This window comes from Salvelinus alpinus, chromosome 5 (assembly GCF_045679555.1).
Source record: "Salvelinus alpinus chromosome 5, SLU_Salpinus.1, whole genome shotgun sequence".
In the NCBI taxonomy this organism is placed as follows: domain Eukaryota; kingdom Metazoa; phylum Chordata; class Actinopteri; order Salmoniformes; family Salmonidae; genus Salvelinus; species Salvelinus alpinus.
The window spans coordinates 65285648-65307207 of NC_092090.1; the positions used below are offsets into that span (position 1 = coordinate 65285648).

Sequence of the window (21560 nt, forward strand, 5' to 3'; positions counted from 1 at the left end):
ATGTGCAAATTGGATGTGGAGAAAATTTGACAGCATTATCAATTTATTTCACTGTCCCTGGCAGGTCTGGCTAGCTATCTGCCAAATACAATATACAATTTTCCAGACATTTTCTTCTACCCAAACTTAAGATAGAAAAGAACATGTAATAATGTATAATAACAACAACTAAATAACCTTAAATAGAGGTGAAAATCATCAACACAATGTGCTGCCCCATGATCTATTCCAGCTAAAGAGCAACATGAATCCAAAGTTGAATAAAATTAAGTATTTTATTAAATTGATGAATGAGGTATTTTGTCACTCTGGAGATTTGAAAAAGAAAGAAAATAAAATCTTGACATGGTGAAATAAATATGACTGTATAAAAAAAGAACAAGCTCACTTAAAACGTTTGGCAGTACATTGCCTATGATATACTATGCTAGCAAGGGGATGGGAGAAATGTTGGAAAGGTTTTTTATGATGAGGCACTGTAGCTGTGGATGGACTCCCTGAGGAGTAGCACGCTGTATTTCTTCAGCAGTGGTATGTGTAGTGCATCCTACAGGAAAACAAGTGTGCCAAAGAGAGACCACCCAATCAAGAGGGAAGTGCCATTAAACCCAAAAGCTGCGTTGTAAAGCTACTCTTTTCATGTGACACATGAATGTCAACCCCCCCCCCCACCACCACATTTAGCTAGCAGCACATTTTTTATGTGGGCATGGAACAGGAGGAGTCAGTTTTCCTCATGGACCTGCTTCATTCCATTCCCTGGATCATTACGAAATACTGTTTTTTAAACCAGTCTCTGCTCTCAAGCATAACAGGATAAAGGGTAAATTCTAGATCAGTGAAAAGTGTATTGGAGTCGTCAGCTGCACTTGATGTTTTCTGCTCCTAGCCTTCTGCTAACCCCACACGGCTTTAACTAACAGGACATGAGAGATTCAGAAAGCATTCAGACCCCTTGACTTTTTCCACATTTTGTGACGTTACAGCATTATTCTAAAATGGGTTACATCATTTTCCCCCCTCATCAATCTACACACAACACCCCATTACGACAAAGCGAAAACAGGTTTTTAAACATTTTAACAAATGTATTAAAAATAAGAAAGCCTTCAGACCCTTTGCAATGAGATTCGAAATTGAGCTCAGGTGCATCCCGTTTCCATTGATCATCCTTGAGATGTTTCTACAACTTGATTGGAGTCCAATTGTGATAAATTCAATTAATTGGACATAATTTGGAAAGGCACACACCTGTCTATATAAAGGTCCCACAGTTGACAGTGCATGTCAGAGCAAAAACCAAGTCATGAGGTCGAAGGAATTTTGTCGAGGCCCCAACAAAATTCTGCAGCATTGAAGATCTAAGAATACAGTGGCCTCCATCATTCTAAAATGGAAGAAGTTTGGAACCACCGAGACTCTCCTAGAGCTGCCCGCCCGGCCAAACTGAGCAATCGGGAGAGAAGGGTCGTTGTCAGGGAGGTGACCAAGAACCCAATGGTCACTCTGATAGAGCTCCAGAGTTCCTCTGTGGAGATGGGAGAACCTTTCAGAAGGACAACCATCTCTGCAGCACTCCACAAATAGGCCTTTATGGTAGAGTGACCAGACGGAAGCCACTCCTCAGTAAGGCACATGATAGCCCGATTGGAGCTTGCCAAAAAGCACCTAAAGGAATCTCAGACCTTGAGAAACAAGATTCTCTGGTCAGATGAAACCAAGATTGAACTCCTTGGCGTGAATGCCAAGTGTCACTTCTGGAGGAAACCTGGCACCATGCCTACAGTGAAGCATGGTGGTGGCAGCATCATGCTGTGGGGATGTTTTTCAGCGGCAGGGATTGGGAAACTAGTCAGAATTGAGGGAACGATGAACAGAGCAAAGTACAGCGAGATCCTTGATGAAAACCTGCTCCAGAGCGCTCAGGACCTCAGACTGGGGGGGAAGGTTCACCTTCCAACAGGACAACGACCCTAAGCACACAGCCAAGACAACGCAGGAGTCGCTTTGGGACAAGTCCTTGAGAGGCCGAGCCAAAGACCTGACATGAACCGGATCGAACATCTCTGGAGAGACCTGAAATATCTTTACAGTGACGCTCCCCATCCAACCTGACAGAGCTCGAGAGGATCTGCAGAGATGAATGGGAGAAACTCCCCAAATACAGGTGTGCTAAGCTTATAGCGTCATACCAGAGAAGACTCGAGGCTGTAATTGCTGCTGACAATACTTATGTAAATGTGATAGCAGTTTTTTATTTTTAATACATTTGCTTTGTCATTATAGGGTATTGTGTGTAGATTGATGAGAAGGAAAAAAACGATTTAATACATTTTAGAATGAGGCTGTAATGTAACAAAATGTGGAAAAAGTCAAGAGGTCTGAATACCTTACAAATGCACTGTATATCTGCAGGAGCTGGACACGGGAAAGAAACATGTTATATGTCCAGGGCTCTACGCTGACCTTTTTTACAAGGTGCACGTGTGCGTCTAAGTTGAAAAATGTAGGCGCACACAAAGACATTTAGGAGCACAATGAGGTATTGAAGATAGAATCCTTACTTTTTCTAGGCGCACTGGTGCTCCTAAATAGCAAGATCAGCACAGCAAATTAGATCAGCACAGCAAATTATTTAGGTGCATATGCGAGTAAAATTGTCACACTGTAGAGCCCTGATGTCTGTCTGATCCATCAAATAGATCTTGCAAGAAGGCTTTGCAGATCAGGGGGTGTGCTGATCTAGGATCAGGTCCTGCCTATCCATGCAATCGTATTCATTGTTATCTAAAAAAGGACAAACTGATCCTAAATCTGCACTCCTACTCTGAGACACTATGCATATATGCTCAGATCACAGTGTTATCAGAGTGCTTTAGCGTACCCTGGTCTCCAGTTCAGAAGGGAACTTGGTCTGGAACTGGCAGACAGTGCCGTTGGTGTAGTCTCTCTGGATGAACACTTTGGCAGCGATAGCCGCCTGCTGCCTCATATCCTGCAAGCTGTGAGTCTGGAAGGAAGGAGAGGGAAAATGGGCTTTAGGCTAGTTGAAGAGCTCAGTGAGGATTTAACAAAAAATTTATTCATGTTTAGGTCTAGGACACAGCCAGACAATTTGAATTTCTACGACAAAAAAAATATTTTGCCTATTAGCCAAATCTATTCAACATCTGTTGGCATGAAGTAGCTGGAACAAACTACCATATCAACAAGCATAATTAATTTGTTTAACTGACAGCCCTATTCTGTCACTTTTACCCCTACCTACATGTACATACCTCAATTACCTTGTACCCCTGCATATTGACTTGGTACCAGTACTCCTTGTATATAGCCTCATTACTGTTATTTTATTGTGTTACTATTTACTTTTCCCCTCCCCCTTACTTTTTAACTCATGTGACAAACACAATTTGATTGATTTGTAAATCAAATAAAATGGCTGCCATTTTTTGCAGACTGAAAAACAGATTGCAGTTTCTTGTTGCAAAGATTACAATGCAGTAGGGAGTGGACTCTATGGCTGCCCTGCAGCTTGTTTTATATTAAACAGGAACACTGATAGATAATGAATGCTGACAAATGGAGGACTGTTGAAAACAAAATGTGTAACCTATTAATCACAAATTAGACTAGGCAATGCTTAAAGGACGGCTAACGTTAATCATTCATAACTTTAACATGTTTTATAATGGAAACCACAACCAGACTGGGAGACCATCAACCTAAGTGACCCCCAGCGGAGTGGGAGGGATGGCCTGTTTTCAGATTGCTTTCCAAATGCATTCCAACTGGCACCCTATTCCCTTTATAGTGCCTGCTTTTGACCAGAGCCCAATGGACCATGATAAAAAGTAGTGCACTACATAGGGAATGGGGTGCCATTTGGGACAAAGACTCTGAATAATGACTAGCCTACAGTGTGCTGTGCTAAAATGATATACTTTGTGAGGTCCTTCATAAACCACACTGTAGCTACAGTAGTGTCTCAGACTACTGTAGCATAAAGGCATTTCTATGTATAAAAGAAAAAAAAGAGAAAAAAAAGGCTTGAGCAGTAACATGTGAAGTTCATAGGAACACATCAGATTGTGTCAAATGAAAGCTAAACGTCTATATTTTTTTAGATATAGATATAGAGGCATATAAATATTTCTCAAGCATTTTCCATCCTAAATATTAGAAATGGCAACTGCTTTGATTTCTGTTCAAACAGATGAAAAATGGGGCTTAAAAAAAATGGCTAGCAGAAAAAGGGCTTAAGGAGGTATTAGCAATACATCAAAACACAATAGTGTGTTGAAGTAAAGACCATGCCAACATTTTTATTTTGCAGAAAAAAATTGCCTTCTGTAAGTTGAAGAAATATTGCCTAGTCTTGTCATTATGTTACCAAAAACCCACATATCTTGAAGATATTTTCTAATCTCTCCCTCATGACAAGGGAGGATAATGAAAGTTCACAGAAGTACTATGTAAGCCTACCAATTAGTAATAGGGTTTTTACTGATAATAAATCATAAACCAGATTGTTAAGTGGTTGAAACACGTCATTCTCTTACCAAATCGCTAACAGAATGACCCCCCCAAAAATATGTAACAGAATGACTGCAACTGAATCGGCAACAACGGGAATTCATAGTAGTGACAATCCACCGTTGGGTCACCTGCTACTGTCCTCCCTTCCACTTGTATACTGTCATGTTCAGCTCATAACTGTTTGCTTTCTCTTTCAATCAAGATGTGGTTAAAGCAAGAGTATAAAAACAGTCTGAACAACCCCTCCCTCTCTCTCTCCCAGTCTCTCAAGTTAATGTCACCTCTCCCGGCACCTACCCATAAGCCCCCGCTCTTTCCATTTACTGTAACAGCCCTCTCACCCACTGAGCACCGACTGAAGCCGGATGTCCACGGACATTGAAAAGTTGTTGAAATTTGGCCAATCCAAATCTGAACCAACCATAAACGTCTGTTTCACACCTTTGGACAGCACAGTTCAGTAAAGAAAAGTTGAGTAGAGGTCAGTACAATACAATAGTACTAGTGTTGACACAATATCAGAATTTTGACTTCGATACCGATACCATATTTAGTATCACGACACTCAATACCAAAATGTTGTATCGTGAAAAAATAAATTCACAGAATGGCACTTGATCCAGACGGATCTTTTGAGTTCAATATAATTACGTTAGACATTTTTATTTATGAATGTATGCATTAATGAATCAATTGTACAAATCATACAATCAATTTGACTTAGATTTTTTATCAACCTAACTACATATCATAATGGTAATAATTTATTTGAAAGGTAAATTTCTAGTCTATTGATAAACTGGGTAAATCAAAACGTAGCCTAGGTCTATTCACAATACAGGTGAACGCATATTTAATAGGAGTGTGTGCATGCAAAAACGCCATTCATTTCCCCATAGGCTTTGACAAACGAACCATAGCACAGTTATTGCCAACAAAAAGACGTCATTACTATTTCTCTCTGTTTGACGATTGAGCAAAGAGGATCTTGACTGGGAGAGACATGAGGTGGGAAGAAGTGAATGAATAAAGTTTATGGGTGACGATCAGCTTTGAAATCAGCAATATTTTGAAATCAGCAATATTTTGTGTTAACAAAGTACTAGGGTATTGAATTGATGTTAGCTTCAGCTGTAAGCTAGCAAGGACAGTTAGCCTACAAAGCTGGAAGCTACCGGTATCTTCTTGCATTGTAAAGTGGTTTAGCCTGTAATGAACATTGTTTTGTGAACAGTTGCAACATTTCTATATGCTGTTTTGCATTATTCAAGTGTGATGTAGCCCAGACTCCCAGTGAGTGAAGTGGTTCCTCAGGACAGGCTAGAGCTAGCAATAGGTAAGCGGAGCAAGCACGGTGGTCTCACGCTACAAGGGGACATCGGCTGCGCTGATAGACAGACTTGATCCTATTTCAATCAGTAGATGACGTGAGACACATTTGACAGAAGTACCAAACTGTTTTTTAGGTTCTAATATCAAAAAAGTACAGTATTTTCGGCATACCGTGCAACACTATCCTGTACAGAGTAGAATAAAGTATAATTTATTGTATTGTACTCTACTGCATTTTACGGGACTGAACTATACTCTGCTGTGCTGTACTGTACTGTGATGTCCAAACTTGTGAAATATTGACGTCTATTATTGGTACAGATTTGGTCCAGTCCCATCAAATTTGGTCTTGTTTGGAGCAGCGCTCATTAGAATAATAGCCATTGTGTGGAATAACAACCAAACATGCAAAGGAGGATATTACATTATTCTACCTATTCAGGATACACCACCATGAAGAGAATGACATTCATAATTATGCATTTCTCTATAGTACAGATCAGGGACCCATGATGTTACCATCATTCTGTTACCAGGTGTTGATCCACTTCATTTACTGTAATTCCATTAAACAAAATAGATGTTTCAAACTCAAGGTGTCATATCATAGCTGACACCCCATTCTTTCTGCAGACATCTTTCAATCTTAATTCTGAATATTAATTAAGTAATTCATTTGAAGTATTAATAAATTAACTGTAATTGGAATATGTGATCACAAAAAACTGAGGGTGATATTTACAGTCATTCCGTTATCAAACTTGATATCTGCATTGTTCTTAGAATGTGTTTTTGTGAAATTGTCAGTGGAACTTGTTAAAACTAGTCCTTGTGCATATAGTTGTATGGTTTAACTTTGTAATCAATGGTTTTGTTTGGCATACTTTTAAAGTAAAAAACCTGAGTCTGAGCGACATTTTGTTAACGTGGAATTGCCCTACACTCAACTACAACTTTGTTTTGTTACTGATGAAATGTCCTCAAAATGACATAAACTTCATATGATGTGTGAGCGCCCTGCAGTTAAATGCTGCTAGGACAAAGTTACATAATAAATGTTAAGGAGCATGAATGTAAATATTTTATGCTTTGCATCTACAATCTCTCAGAGATGATTACTGCTGGCAGGCAGCACTGCCGCAAAAAAAAAATGTTGGCTCACTCTCTCCCAATTCGCCAGTGGATACAGTTACTATTAGAAGTTCTAACAGAATTAACGACAACGATAATGAATGGAGTTAGTCAAGGAACAATTGAGGCCTGGACAAATATACTAACTCTGTAAAGAATAACCTCAGCTAAAGCCCAACACATACGAACAATAGTACGCAAGTATAAACGCCATGGGACCACGCAGTCGCCATACCGCTCAGGAAGGAGATGCGTTCTGTCTCCTAGAGATGAACGTACTTTGGTGCGAAAAGTGCAAATCAATCCCAGAAAAACAACAAAGGACCTTGTGAAGATGCTGGAGGAAACAGGTACAAAAGTATCTATAGCCACAGTAAAACGAGTCCTATATCGACATAACCTGAAAGGCCACTCAGCAAGGAAGAAGCCACTGCTCCAAAACTCCATAAAAAAGATAGACTACGGTTTGCAACAGCACATGGGGACAAAGATCGTACTTTTTGGAGAAATGTCCTCTGGTCTGATGAAACAAAAATAAAACTGTTTGGCCATAATAACCATTGTTATGTTTGGAGGAAAAAGGGGGAGGCTTGCAAGCTGAAGAACACCATCCCAACCGTTAAAGCACGAGGTGGCAGCATCATGTTGTGGGGGTGCTCTGCTGTAGGAGGGACTGGTGCACTTCACCTAATAGATGGCATCGTGAGGGCGGAAAATTATGTGGATATATTGAAGCAACATCTCAAGAAATCAGTCAGGAAGTTAAAGCTTGGACGCAAATGGGTCTTCCAACATTTACATTTACATTTAAGTAATTTAGCAGACGCTCTTATCCAGAGCGACTTACAAATTGGTGCATTCACCTTATGATATCCAGTGGAACAACCACTTTACAATAGTGCATCTAACTCTTTTAAGGGGGGGGGGGGTTAGAAGGATTACTTTATCCTATCCTAGGTATTCCTTAAAGAGGTGGGGACAAATGGACAATGACCACAAGAATACTTCCAAAGTTGTGGCAAAATGGCTTAAGGACAACAAAGTCAAGGTATTGGAGTGGCCATCACAAAGCCCTGACCCCAATCCCATAGAAAATCTGTGAGCCGAACTGAAAAAGCATGTGCGAGCAAGCAGACCTACAAACCTGACTCAGTTACACCAACTCTGTCAGAAGGAATGGGCCAAAATTCACCCAACTTATTGTGGGAAGCTTGTGGAAGGCTACCCCAAATGTTTGATCCAAGTTAAACAATTTAAAGGCAATGCTACCAAATACTAATTGAGTGTATGTAAACTTCTGACCCACTGGGAATGTGATGAAAGAAATAAAACCTGAAATAAATCATTCTCTCTACTATTATTCTGACATTTCACATTCTTAAAATAAAGTGGTGATCCTAACTGACCTAAGACAGTGAATTTTTATGACGATTAAATGTCAGGAATTGTGAAAAACTGAGTTTAAATGTATTTTGGCTAAGGTGTATGTAAACTTCCGACTGTATATACACATACACACAAAAAATAAATATATATATATATATTCACAGACTGCTGGTCAAAGGTTTTAGAACACCTACTCATTCAAGGGTTTTTCTTTATTTTTACAATTTTCTACATTGTAGAATAATAGTGAAGACATCAAAACTATGAAATAATATATATGTAGTAACCAAAAAAAAGTGGTAAACAATTCAAAATATATTTTATATTTGAGATTATTCCAATAGCCACCCTTTGCCTTGACAGCTTTGTACACTCTTGGCATTCTCTCAACCAGCTTCATGAGGTAGTCACCTGGAATGCATTTCAATTAACAGTTGTGCCTTAGGGCTATCTTCTGTATACCACCCCTATCTTGTCGTCACAACACAACTGATTGGCTCAAATGCATTGGCTCAAAGTAAAGAAATTCCACAAATTAACAAGCCAAAGGGTGGCTACTTTGAAGAATCTCAAAAGTAAAATATATTTTGATTAACACTTTTTTGGTTACTACATGATTCCATATGTGTTATTTCATAGTTTTGATGTCTTCACTATTATTCTACAATGTAGAAAATAGTAAAAACAAAGAAAACCCCTGTAATGTGTAGGTGTGTCCAAACGTTTGACTGGTACTGTATGCATGCATGTATGTATGTACAGTGGCAAGAAAAAGTATGTGAACCCTTTGGAATTACCTGGATTTCTGCATAAATTGGTCATAAAATTTTATCTGATCTTGGTCACAACAATAGACAAACACAGTCTGCTTAAACTAATAACACACAAACAATTATACGCTTTCATGTCTTTATTGAACACACCGTGTAAACAGTCACAGTGCAGGGTGGGAAAAGTATGTGAACCCTTGGATTTAATAACTGGTTGACTGAATTTTGGACCATTCCTCTTTACAAAACCGTTTCAGTTCAGCAATATTTTTGGGATGTCTGGTGTATTTTCTTCTGTTGAAGCCATTCTGTTGTTGATTTACTTCTGTGTTTTGGGTCGTTGTCCTGTTGCATCACCAAACTTCTGTTGATCTTCAATTGGAGGACAGATAGCCTAACATTCTCCTGCAAAATGTCTTGATAAACTTGGGAATTAATTTTTCCGACAATGATAGCAAGCTGTCCAGGCCCTGAGGCAGCAAAGCAGCTCCAAACCATGACGCTCCCTCCACCATACTTTACAGTTGGAATGAGGTTTTGATGTTGGTGTGCTATGCCTTTTTCTCCACACATAGTGTTGTGTGTTCCTTACAAACAACTCAACTGTAGTTTAATCTGTCCACCGGATATTTTGCCAGTAGCGCTGTGGAACATCCAGGTGCACTTTTGCAAACTTCAGACGTGCAGCAATAATTTTTTGGGGACAGCAGTGGCTTCTTCCGTGGTGTCCTCCCATGAACACCATTCTTGTTTAGTGTTTTACGTATCGTAGACTCGTCAACAGAGATGTTAGCATGTTCCAGAGATTTCTGTAAATCTTTAGCTGACACTCTAGGATTCTTAACCTCATTGAGCATTCTGCGCTGTGCTCTTGCAGTACTCTTTGCAGGACGGCCAGTCCTAGGGAGAGTAGCAACAGTGCTGAACTTTCTCCATTTATAGACAATTTGTCTTACCGTGGACTGATGAACATCAAGGCTTTTAGAGATACTTTTGTAAACTTTTCCAGCTTTAAGCAAGTCAACAATTCTTAATCTTAGGTCTTCTGACATCTCTTTTGTTCGAGGCATGGTTCACATCAGGCAATGCTTCTAGTGAATAGCAAACTCACATTTTGTGAGTGTTTTTTATAGGGCAAAGCAGCTCTAACCAACATCTCCAATCTCGTCTCATTGATTCGACTCCAGGTTAGCTGACCCCTGACTCCAATTAGCTTTTGGAAAAGTCATGACCATACTTTTTCCAACCTTTACTGTGAATGTTTAAATTATGTATTCAATATAGACTAGAAAAATACAACAATTTGTGTGTTATTAGTTTAAGCACACTATGTTTGTCTATTGTTGTGACTTAGATGACGATCAGATCAAATTTGATGACAAATTTATGCAGAAATCCAGGTAATTCCAAAGGATTCACATACATGCATATATACAGTGGAATGAAAATGTATGTATTTCCGTCCATTTGCATATTTTTTACTTTCTTTGCATTCAGGCCCACGGAGAAGGGGTGGTATGGGTTGGGTTTTCTGTAGTCACTGGGGGGGGGGGGGAACATTGGATGTTTAGGCGGATGGGGGACTTAGGGGACTCTAAGCGGAGGGGTTGGGCAGATATATATGGGGGGGTAGGGAGTGACAAGACAACCAACCTGTTTTGCTAGGCGGGGTGGGAAGGGGTGAAAAACATGGTTTCTGGGGGGAGTTGGGGGTGTAGGCCCTTTTTGTTTATTTTTCTTTACACACCAAGTTTATTATCACTAAATCCTGTGTGATCAATATGATCATTTCTCTGTATTTATGTTTGACTTTTGTTTTTCTTTTGAGTGGTAGCCCACAGGAGCATGTTATATAAACTGAATATATGAATTGGTATGAATATTGTACCTGTCACACTCCAACAAAAAATGACAAAACACATTTTTAAAACTTGGTCACCATGTTTAAGATTTACTGCTATTAGATGCATAATCCATTACGCCAAGCTGTTTTAACAGTGGTCTCTGGCTGCTTCCCAGACAACACTAAAAGATATCATCAACTCTAATCTGACATGTTTATCTAGCTAGGTTATCATGATTTATCTAAGCAATGATGTTCTAATTGGTGGGAGAGTAGTAGGAGCTACAGCTATTTCAGGGTTCTTTTTTTCTGAAGGAAAAATCTATTCACATAACATGCCAGAGAAGAGTAAAATAATGTATGCACTCACTACTGTAAGTCGCTCTGGATAAGATCGTCTGCTAAATGACTAAAATGTTAATGTAAAAAGTTAGACCTATTGGCTAATAGTCCCATGATGTGCTTCTCTCTGTGTGTGTGTGTGTGTGTGTGTGTGTGTGTGTGTGTGTGTGTGTGTGTGTGTGTGTGTGTGTGTGTGTGTGTGTGTGTGTGTGTGTGTGTGTGTGTGTGACACACAAGGTAGGTTAAAACTAACATTTTAAATGGCCAGCACCAATAGCTTAGATTTTTTTTTCTTCAACATTGCATTCAGAAAACAGGAATGAGCACCAGAAGCTGCTAGCCAAAAGCTACCACTACCGCATAATTTTATATAAGTCTCACCCTCATGAAATGCTTAACTAATTAGCTAGCATAGCTAACTGAATAGTGTTATTGTGAAGTACACATAGACAGATAAGGGACATGTAATAACTCCTTCTTAGAGTTTTGATAGCTAAGCTAAAGTAAGTGAACACAATCAAATACACAATTACATTTCTATTCTCATATGCTGACTTGTCTACCCTACAACCATCTACACAAGGTGGGCCAATGAGTCACTGCCATTGCATTGTAATAAGTGAATAGTGCTAGTTAGTTATATTACATTAGAGTTATAATATTAGCCATTAGTGATAATAGTTGAGGGGGGAAACCTATTCAACTTCCAGATAAAAAAGATGTGTTATTGTTGGATCTGATTTAAAAGTGGAACTGACAATGTTTCAGCAACATGAAATCTTAATTAAATTTGTTCATATATACCCCCATGGAAGAATATTCATTATTTGGTGTTTTTGTTACATTATCTGACAAGCGAGTACTTAGATATGGTCATTTTCACATTTTCATAAATTTCATAGAATGTTTCGGAATAACGTATAGTTAGGCATTTGTGAAAATTCTATAGCAATACAGAGTGGGAAAGCGGCAGTGCATTTGGAAAATTAATAGACACTGCAGAAAATAAAACCTAATAAAAAAACATCTGTCTTGTCCAGGATTGAAGTCTATGCAGACCGGTGCGCCATAGCCAATCAGAGCTACAGTAGGTTTATATGCAAATTTGCCACACGGGCCTGCCATCATTCACTTTGAACTGGACAATGTGTTTACAGGCAGTAGCAATAGTGTGACTTTAAATAACTAGAACTCATTCGTCAAAAGCCACAAAATACACCTGAATGGGCTCCTGCAAATATGTATATACCACGAGAGTCCTCTTAGATTTGGGAACTTCGCAGTCCTATTGATCAAACAACCGTGAACAAGTAGGCTCTCTACCCCTCAGTTGCCTACGCACATCAAAAATCGAACAAGGGAACATTAGATAAACCCTTTCAAACTTTTTCAGCTAGTTGGCCGTCAAAATCGCAATGATAACCGATGGGGAATAGTAGCCTGCTCGTCCTTCTGCAGCTTGCCTGCCAATGCATGCTTGTCCCAACCCACGTTTTCACAACTGAATAGGAACTTGCCTGCCTGTCTGCCCATTTGATCGATGACAAATACATTTGATTTACAACTAAGAGATATGCTAACTGTGGATAACAGTTGTTCAAGATCAGGATAGCTAGCTAGCAAAGCAATTCAATTCACATTTCTTGCTAGCTAACCAAACGACACCTGCATCTCTAGCTGTGGCCACCAAAAAACGACGAGGGGAAAGAGTCAGTCACTCACCCACTCCTCCAATGACATGACATCCTCCCAGCTGATAGCTAGCTAACGTGTTTTTAACTTGCTAAATAAATAGCTAGCTACATAAGTAGACACGCTAGCCCAGGGGTGTCAAACTCAATCAGCAAACTGGCCATATATAGCCTACTTCTTGTTCTTTTAAACATGCAACCTAAACTGGCCATTGTTTTATTAGAACAAATATGGCCATTTATAATGTTCAATTATGTACATAGGATGCTGTATATAGCATTTTAACATATTAAAACAAAATAGGTAAATATTTGTTATATTTGTGCCTTCGCTTGCTGCTATGCTTGCAATGTGCATAATATGCTGCGACCCTAATCAAAAAGGATTTAATAACTTCAAATTTAAAAAAAAAAACCTAGCTCTAGGTTGTTGTAACACTTAAACTTAAAACATGTTCACCCGTGCGGTTGAATGCATCTTTGCTGTATTGTGCACTCAAAATGTAGTGTAGTTAAATAGCCAGCCTAGGCTACTGCTCAAATGTTGCTGTAATAGGTCTACACGTTTCTCCTTTACATGGTGTTTTGTAGCAGGTTTTGTGTCTTGGTTATTCATTGTCAAGCTTTAAAAACCAAAGCTAGACTGCAACATTTTAGTAGCCTAGCCAGGACTCTGGCATGTCTATACACTTTCCCTCTGCTGCACGCTGTAAGCAGGACACAGGAAAGCAGCACAATTGAAGTTGAATTCATCGATGCGAGTGCATCTGGCTGTAATTTCATAAAGTAGATGACTCAACTCTTGACTCATTTATACTCGCTTAAGGGTCCTATTCAGCCGGCCGGCCGGCCTTGTGTTTGACACAAGTGCTAGACCTTTAGCCACGTTATGACTGACTTGTGATCATTGCTCTTGCTAGTTTGATTGTATTGACATTCCTAGCCTTAGTGACAGTTTTTGTTCAAAATATTGAGTCAAATTTCAATTGAAACAGTGCATCCCGAATGGGTGAAGGCAGCAAACAATGTAACAGGCCAGCTGTGATTTAAAACCTGATAGCAATCTTTTTGGGACTACCAAGAAATGAATTGGTGAATTATGTGAATCATCCATTGAATTGCATCCATCTATTCTGCTATTCTGCCAACAATGCCTTACTGTACGTCATGGAATTTTGTCAAATATAACCTATTTTTGAAACATCTTATACAATTGGTTTTGAAGCATAAACTGGGAATTTGATATTTTACTGATATTATCGATTGTCTGTTTATTTCATATCTGCAAAGTAGTTAAAACGCTGTCAGTTCCACTTTAAAGAAGCACTAGCAATGTCATTATCTAGCTAACGTTATCTCAGAAGCAAAACGACGTTTCTCAATCTGCTTCACAAATTCGTTAGAAAACTAACACCAAAAACGAGTTGGCTAATACACTTTAATACAATTACAATGCAAAGTTTAATCATATCAAAGACAAACAACCCACCATTCTTTAGCTGTATAATGTTAGCTATTATCATTTCGATAGGCTTGCTAGCTAACGTTAACTACTAACTTAGCCGAGTTAGGTAACAAGCTAGCTAACGTTAACGTTAGTAGTTAACAGTTAGTCAGGGGTAAAGACGATATCCATTTGAATTAGCAAATGTGTAAGTATTACACTATTCAGATGACGAAAGTATATTGTTACAGACTGCTGGGGGGTATTTATGATTAAAACTGATCACAAAATCCCTTACCTCAGCCATGTTGACAGCTCTCTGTTTACCTTCCGCTAGCTCTAAACTGAGTACAGCTACTAATGTGTCCGGATACAAATTGTCCAATTCACGAGGTTCCGTAGCAGCAAATTGCAATGCATTGTGTGGGAATAACGAACAATAATGTATAATTTGCTATCACACTTATAGAGTTTATGAATCTTAGATTTACAGTGCCCATTATTGGATAAATGAAACAGATGTTGAGTTAATTTTCTACTTTTCCAACTAGCTCTGGTCCATGGCATCGCGAACTACGCCCTGCACCAGAGCTACTCTCCAACCAACGATGTATAACTGTTATAGGCCTAAGCCCTGATCATGATGCTATTTCTTGGCCATTGAGAGGCTTTGAAGCCATCGGTCGCCCATATTGGCACTGCCCAGTAGACGTCTGTAAAACAATGAATGTTGAATAACGAATGTAGACAGTAATAAATGCATGTATGTAGATACCAAAATATGTTTTACGGTTATGGGAGTTCCAAGTTGAAGGCATGGTGGCTTCAACATAGTGCCGCAAAAGCGTCATCTAGTGTATGTAGTGTTTAAATAATTGCCTCCAACCTAGGGTGCTTCAGTTTGACAGAACTGTGTGCAACGTTTAATTAAAAGGAAACTGAACTGTACTGTACTAAACGATCAGTGAAAGAACGGTGTGAAAATTAAACAACCATTGTTCAGAATTTCCTCTTTACTTCAGTTTGCTCTTCAATGTATGCACCTTGGTTGGAGAGATGTCCCCGCTACTCCGATGGTTGACTCAATCCCGACATTTCTTAACGCTACAAAAGAACAGAAGCATGGTAAACCAATTGAATTGGATTAACCTGTATAAAAGTGAAAACCGCTGTGCTATTTGTCTGTGTAACCAAATAATGATGTCTCTCAACTCTAATCTAATAGACACAATCTAATTCGAGAGATTAGGGGCATGGGGGTTTTAGTCTAAAATTGAGGACTCATTCTAGTCATTAGCAAGTTAATTTTTTATCTGATAGGCATGAGGAATTTTCATGGTGGATTAGTGTACTGCAGACCAAAACAGCTTTTTGTGCCAATACAACCATGTGAATGTGTGAAAAATACCACCTTAACATTACCTACCCCCACCATTACACATTTTATTGCGCCCTTTACCAGGCTCTGAGTTTCTTTCTAGGCGTATCTTTAAAAAAAATCTACGTTCACTATCCATCACTAAAATTAACACAAAAGCCCATGTCCAGGTAAATAGTAATTCTAGAAGTGACTTTTACTGAGCAATCCAGCTGCAGTTAACCCATATAATTCCCAAATCCCTGTCCTGCAATGGTTAGCCTGTGTGTGAAAAGGATGAATAGTGTTTCCATTAGACCCCCACTTCAGCATGAGCGGACTGAGTAGCAGTAAAACCCTGGTAGTGGGCTATTAACCAGCATGTGTTGTAAATGAAGGGCACAAATGGTGCTCATTAGTGGGCTCTCCTCCTCTCTCAGACTCTGGCCATCACAGAGGGTAGAGAGCTAGGGCTTTAAAGGCCTGCTGCCTGCCCCATTGCCAGACAAACAAACCCTGCAGAGGAGCAATAGAGGGATTTTTACATTTATACAGATCCACTCTAATTACCCCTGGACTGAAAGCCACTCTATTCTGTCCCAAATTGCACCCTTTCCCTTTATAGTGCACTACTTTTGACCAGAGCCCGATGGGCTAAATCCCAGCCCTTGTGATGCATGGGAGAGATGGCTGTGAAAACACATTCCTCCCTGGCGAGTCACACAGATCAGCCAAGTGAACACCATATTATCCTGGGCTGTGAAAAGCTCTGAACTTGGCCAAAACTTTTACTTACTGTAGCCTAGTACTAATACCCTTTACCACTGTGTATCATCAGCCACATTAAGGGATATGATTTAGTCAGCCATATTCAAGAGTTCTGGACTATTCTTGGGATCCTAGTGATCCCAAGTGATTATTCTGATATTATATTAATTTCTAATACTTATAGCCACTGGTTTAGCAATAATTAAGGTAGTAATGTGTTAAAATATTATTATTATATGTACCTAGTAAGATGTTTGAAGGAAAGTTAATTATAGGACATTTGTTCCTGATTTGTTTCATTGCATGGGAAAGCAAATGATACAAAAGTAATAACTCCTTGTTTTGTCTGTGTTCTGCCTGAGCTATAGGTTATGCCTCTTTGATCAGCTGAGTGTACGTAACTGGAAATGAGATGCAGTTCCTTTCAGGAGCCAAGGATGGCAGTAACCGCCATGTAAATATGTCACGGTTCATCAGGGAGAAATGCCCTCAAGCTGGTCAGTAATTGCAACGGTTAGGTTACACAATTATAGTTTACCCATAATATACTATATTGCATGTCAACTGTTCCAAGGGTTCCCTAAATCTAGTGATGTAGGACATATATGAATTACATTAATTTACAACTGAAGGGGCCTATGTATGATAGCATGAGGCTATAACAAAGGGTTGTGTATATTCCTCATTTTGGAGTAGGTCTATGTGTCAGATATTGTAAACATATATCATGTCTGAACTCAGATGACATCCCTCAAGAAAGACAGATATAAGGAAATCTGGCGTGGGGTGGAACAAGCTGGAGAAGGCATCCCAGAACAGAGTGAGATGGAGAGTAGTCATCGATGGCCGATGCCCCCAAAGGAGCAAAGGGCCTAAGTACTGTAAGAAAGTGATGTTAGGGAAACAGAGATCATCACTTCAGCATACAGTAGAACAAGAAAAAGCAGATCCCCTTGAAAGCCTTCACCACCCACCCACAGACCTATTCCATCATTACATGCTCAAATGAACAAAAAACTCAAAACAGTATAGATTAATGTAATCCATGAAGAAACAAGACTGATGCTGAATGGAGTATATATGGAGGTTGTCTTGAGGGCCCCAGTTATCCATCCACTTAGTCAATTGGGTATCCCAAATGGAACCCTATTCCCTATATAGATAGGCTCTGGTCCAAAGTAGTGCCCTAAATAGGAAATAGGGTGCCATTTAGGAGCGCATAATTCAGTCTGTGCACACTGTCAGTCATTTTGTGTGCACTCTACCAGCATGATTCTCCAGGAGACAAGCGTGAAATGGGCCCACTTGGACTGCTTGGAGTTATTATCATTTCGTAAGGCAGAGGCCACCCTTTGGCTTTGGCTTGCAATCCTGCAACCCATGAGGAGGGATGCAAGCTGGTTCCTTTTAAACTCAGATTTACAGCCATGAGACTAATAAGTGAAGACACACAACTGGAACAGTTTTCCATTTTTTTCCTATAGTCAATTTAAAACCTGTAATATACGCTGCTAATCTGAGATCCTTGTGCTTAGCTAATGGCCCTTAATGTCCTCTCTGCCACCAACAGCTTCCTGTGCACTCCCTGTGGAAGCCAAGATGGAATAGCATAGTGTGTTTTGTGCCAAATTGGAGCACGTGGCAATAGTGTTTCTTTGTTTGCTTTAGTGTTCTTATTTAATTTGTTTGTTTGAGGCAAAGTGGAAAACCATTATAAAGCAAGGGGCTTTTATAATGAGAAGAGTTCCTACTGGTATTCGTGTTGGAAGACTCCATGAAATTCAACAGCATCCATAAGCCTTGTGGAATTTATGAATGAATTCTTTGTATTTTTGAGACCTTTGAACTCCGAATCATTATTTCCCACTCACGTAATCACAGACGCCGGAGGTTTATTGAAAGTGAAGCGTGCCACCCCAGGAATCCCCTGGCCTACCCCAAATTACCGACATAATGACGTGGTGTAATTATTATCTCGACTCCTCATGATTTACTACATCATATGTGGTCGGCAGTTTTCATTCAACACCCTATGAAAATGTAAACAATCACACTCTTCAACCTGCCTCGCAGGCATTTAAGGGGAAACATTATATGGCTCTAAATGTTTATTAGCTGTTTAATATCCTGTTTAGAGTGTCTTTTATCAGTTTGGTGCATTTCAGTCCCTTGGTTAAGTCACATTTTCTCGTAAGTACTAATTCCTTCCCCCATCCCGCTCTCTCCCCTCCTTTTTAGACACACTCAGATATTGCTGTGTCTAAACTGTGCCTCTAACGGCAGACCTTTTGCAAAGACAAAGATGACAAATCCCACTGGGCACAAACTGGTTGAATCGACATTATTTCAATGTTATTTGTCAACGTATTATGACGTGGAATCTACTTGGAAAATACATTGGATTTGAAAAAAAGTCATCAACTGAGGGTATAATTTCAACCACAGGATTATGTCATCGTGGTAACCCAATTTCTACATAGACAAAACTTATATGAAATATGTTCTATTTGTACCTTTAAAACAAAGTCAAATATTCAAGGTTATATCCACTTTCAAAAAAAAAAAAGATTAGACTGGCCAGCACCTGGAGAATTGATCTATCTACAGCTAACCTTTGGTCTCCCATTAAAGGTTTTAACCAAGCCCGACTTAGCTATGATATTTGTCACTGAGTATTACCAATGTGCTATCATGAGAGTGATTGTTAAGAGATCTCCACTTAAAAACTAAATAGATGTACTGTTGCTATCGAAGTCATTTCAAAGGGTAGGTTTAGCAGCACAAATTAAATGTGACCATACTTTCCTCAAATATCATTAATGATGCTACACTACATTACCAAAAGGATGTTGACACCTACTCGTCCAACATCTCATTCCAAAATCATGGGCATTAATATGGAGTTGGTCCCCCCTTTGCTGACATAACAGGCTCCACTCTTCTGGGAAGGCTTTCCATTAGATGTTGGAACATTGCTATGGGGATTTGCTTCCATTCAGCCACAAGAGCATTAGTGAGGTCGGGCACTGATGTTGGGCGATTAGGCCTGGTTCGCAGTCGGCGTTCCAATTCATCCCAAAGGTGTTCAATGGGGTTGAAGTCAGGCCTCTGTGCAGGCCAGTCAAGTTCTTCCACACCGATCTCGACAAATCCTTTCTGTATAGACCTCGCTTTGTGTTCAGCATTGTCATGCTGAAACAGAAAAAGGCTTTCCCCAAACTGTTGCCACAAAGTTGGAAGCACAGAATCGTCTACAATGTCATTGTATGCTGTAGCGTTAAGATTTCCCTTTACTGGAACTAAGGGGCCTAGCCCAAATCATGAAAAGCAGCCCCAGACCATTATTCCTCCTCCACCAAACTTTATAGTTGGCACTATGCGTTGGGGCAGGTAGCGTTCTCCTGGCATCCGCCAAACCCAGATTTGTCCATCGGATTGCCAGATGGTGAAGCAGGATTCATCGCTCCAGAGAACACGTGTCCACTGCTCCAGAGTCCAATGGCGGCGAGCTTTACACCACCCCAGCCGACGCCTGGCATTGCGCATGGTGATCTTAGGCTTGTGTGCGGCTGCTCTGCCATGGAAATCCATTTTATGAAGCTCCTGACGAACAATTATTGTGCTGACGTTGCTTCCAGAGGCAGTTTGGAACTCGGTAGTGAGTGTTGCAACCAAGGACATGTGATTTTTACGCGCTACAAGCTTCAGCACTCAGTGATCCCATTCTGTGAGCTTGTAATGGCCTACCACTTCTCAGCTGCGCCGTTGTTGCTCCTAGACATTTAAACTTCACAATAACAGGACGTACAGTTGACTAAGGTGAAATAAAAAATAAATAAATAAGGCAGATCTAGCAGAACAGAGATTTGACAAACTGATTTTTTGGAAAGGTCGTATGACGATGCCACGTTGAAAGTCACTGAGCTCTTCTTAAGGCCATTCAAATGCCAATGTTTGTCTATGGAGATTCCATGCGTGTGTGCTCGAATTAATACACCTGTCAGCAACAGGTGTGGCTGAAATAGCTGAATCAACTAATTTGAAGGGCTGTCCACATACTTTTGCAACAGCTATTGTTTCAATTCAAACCATAATTCAACTAAAAATAGACAATACAATAGGCCTAGGGTTTCAAGCACTGGTTGATTTAAAATGTAATGATATGCAGTGATATTGAATTGTGTTTGGTTGCCAACGCAACAAAATTTGACATTTGAAGAAGATGTATTTTCTGCTTGGATAGTTCCATCTGTGCCAGTGACTTAGTCTGGCTTTTATCTCTAGTTTGTCTACAAATTAATAAATTATATGTTGGTCTCCAACTGAACCAAAAATCTAATTTAAAGAATAGGACTAAATCAAATCAAACTTAATTTAAAGTGCATTTCAAGTTTGATTTGATTTAGTCCTATTCTTTAACTTACATTTTTGTTCTAGATGGAGATGTGAAATGTTGATACTTGATCCACAAGTTAACAAATTAGATGTTTGATTCATGTCTCCAACTCAGCCCAAAAATTATGAGATTTTTGCCTGTGGCTCAGATGGATCTATCCAAGCAGTAGATGCATCTCCTTTAAATGTTGATATTTGGTTGTGTTGTCAACCAAACACTATTCAAAATTACTTTTGTAACACAGTAAATAGCCTAAAATGAAGGATATCTTACAAAATAATGTAGCATCAACCTTAAAACTAGTAACACCTCCATGGCTACATTTTGAGGTTACTGTAACTATACATTTCTTCTTATGTAATCATATAAAGCTGCATGTTCAAGATAGCATGCATAGGTAATTGCGGGTCAGTATTAATCTGTGCAGAATCTCGAACGGCATTGATCCCTTGCACCATGTACTTTTAATAATGTAATCTCAACTGTAATCCAGGTCACTTGGTTCTGCTATTAAATGAAGCACAGTGATTACACATTCATCTCTTGCATAAATAAACAAAA

The 21560-nt window shown here is 39.5% G+C and overlaps 1 protein-coding gene across 2 annotated transcripts in view; it reads right to left on the minus strand.

Moving 5' to 3' along the window:
- LOC139576523 (golgin subfamily A member 7-like) overlaps positions 1-14910 on the minus strand; it is a 37800-nt gene extending 22890 nt beyond the window's left edge. Inside the window, exons 1-2 of one of the 2 annotated variants that reach the window (XR_011675134.1) lie at positions 14777-14869; positions 2885-3010 (exon numbers count right to left, since the gene is read on the minus strand). Coding sequence is in view for 1 of the 2 variants with exons in the window: in XM_071402722.1 (XP_071258823.1) it covers positions 2885-3010; positions 14777-14785 (135 nt within the window). In the remaining variant the exon portion in view is untranslated. Of the gene's footprint in view, positions 1-2884; positions 3011-14776 lie in introns of both variants that reach the window. The other variant, XM_071402722.1, reaches the window with a different exon arrangement.
- Positions 14911-21560: the final 6650 nt, after the last annotated feature.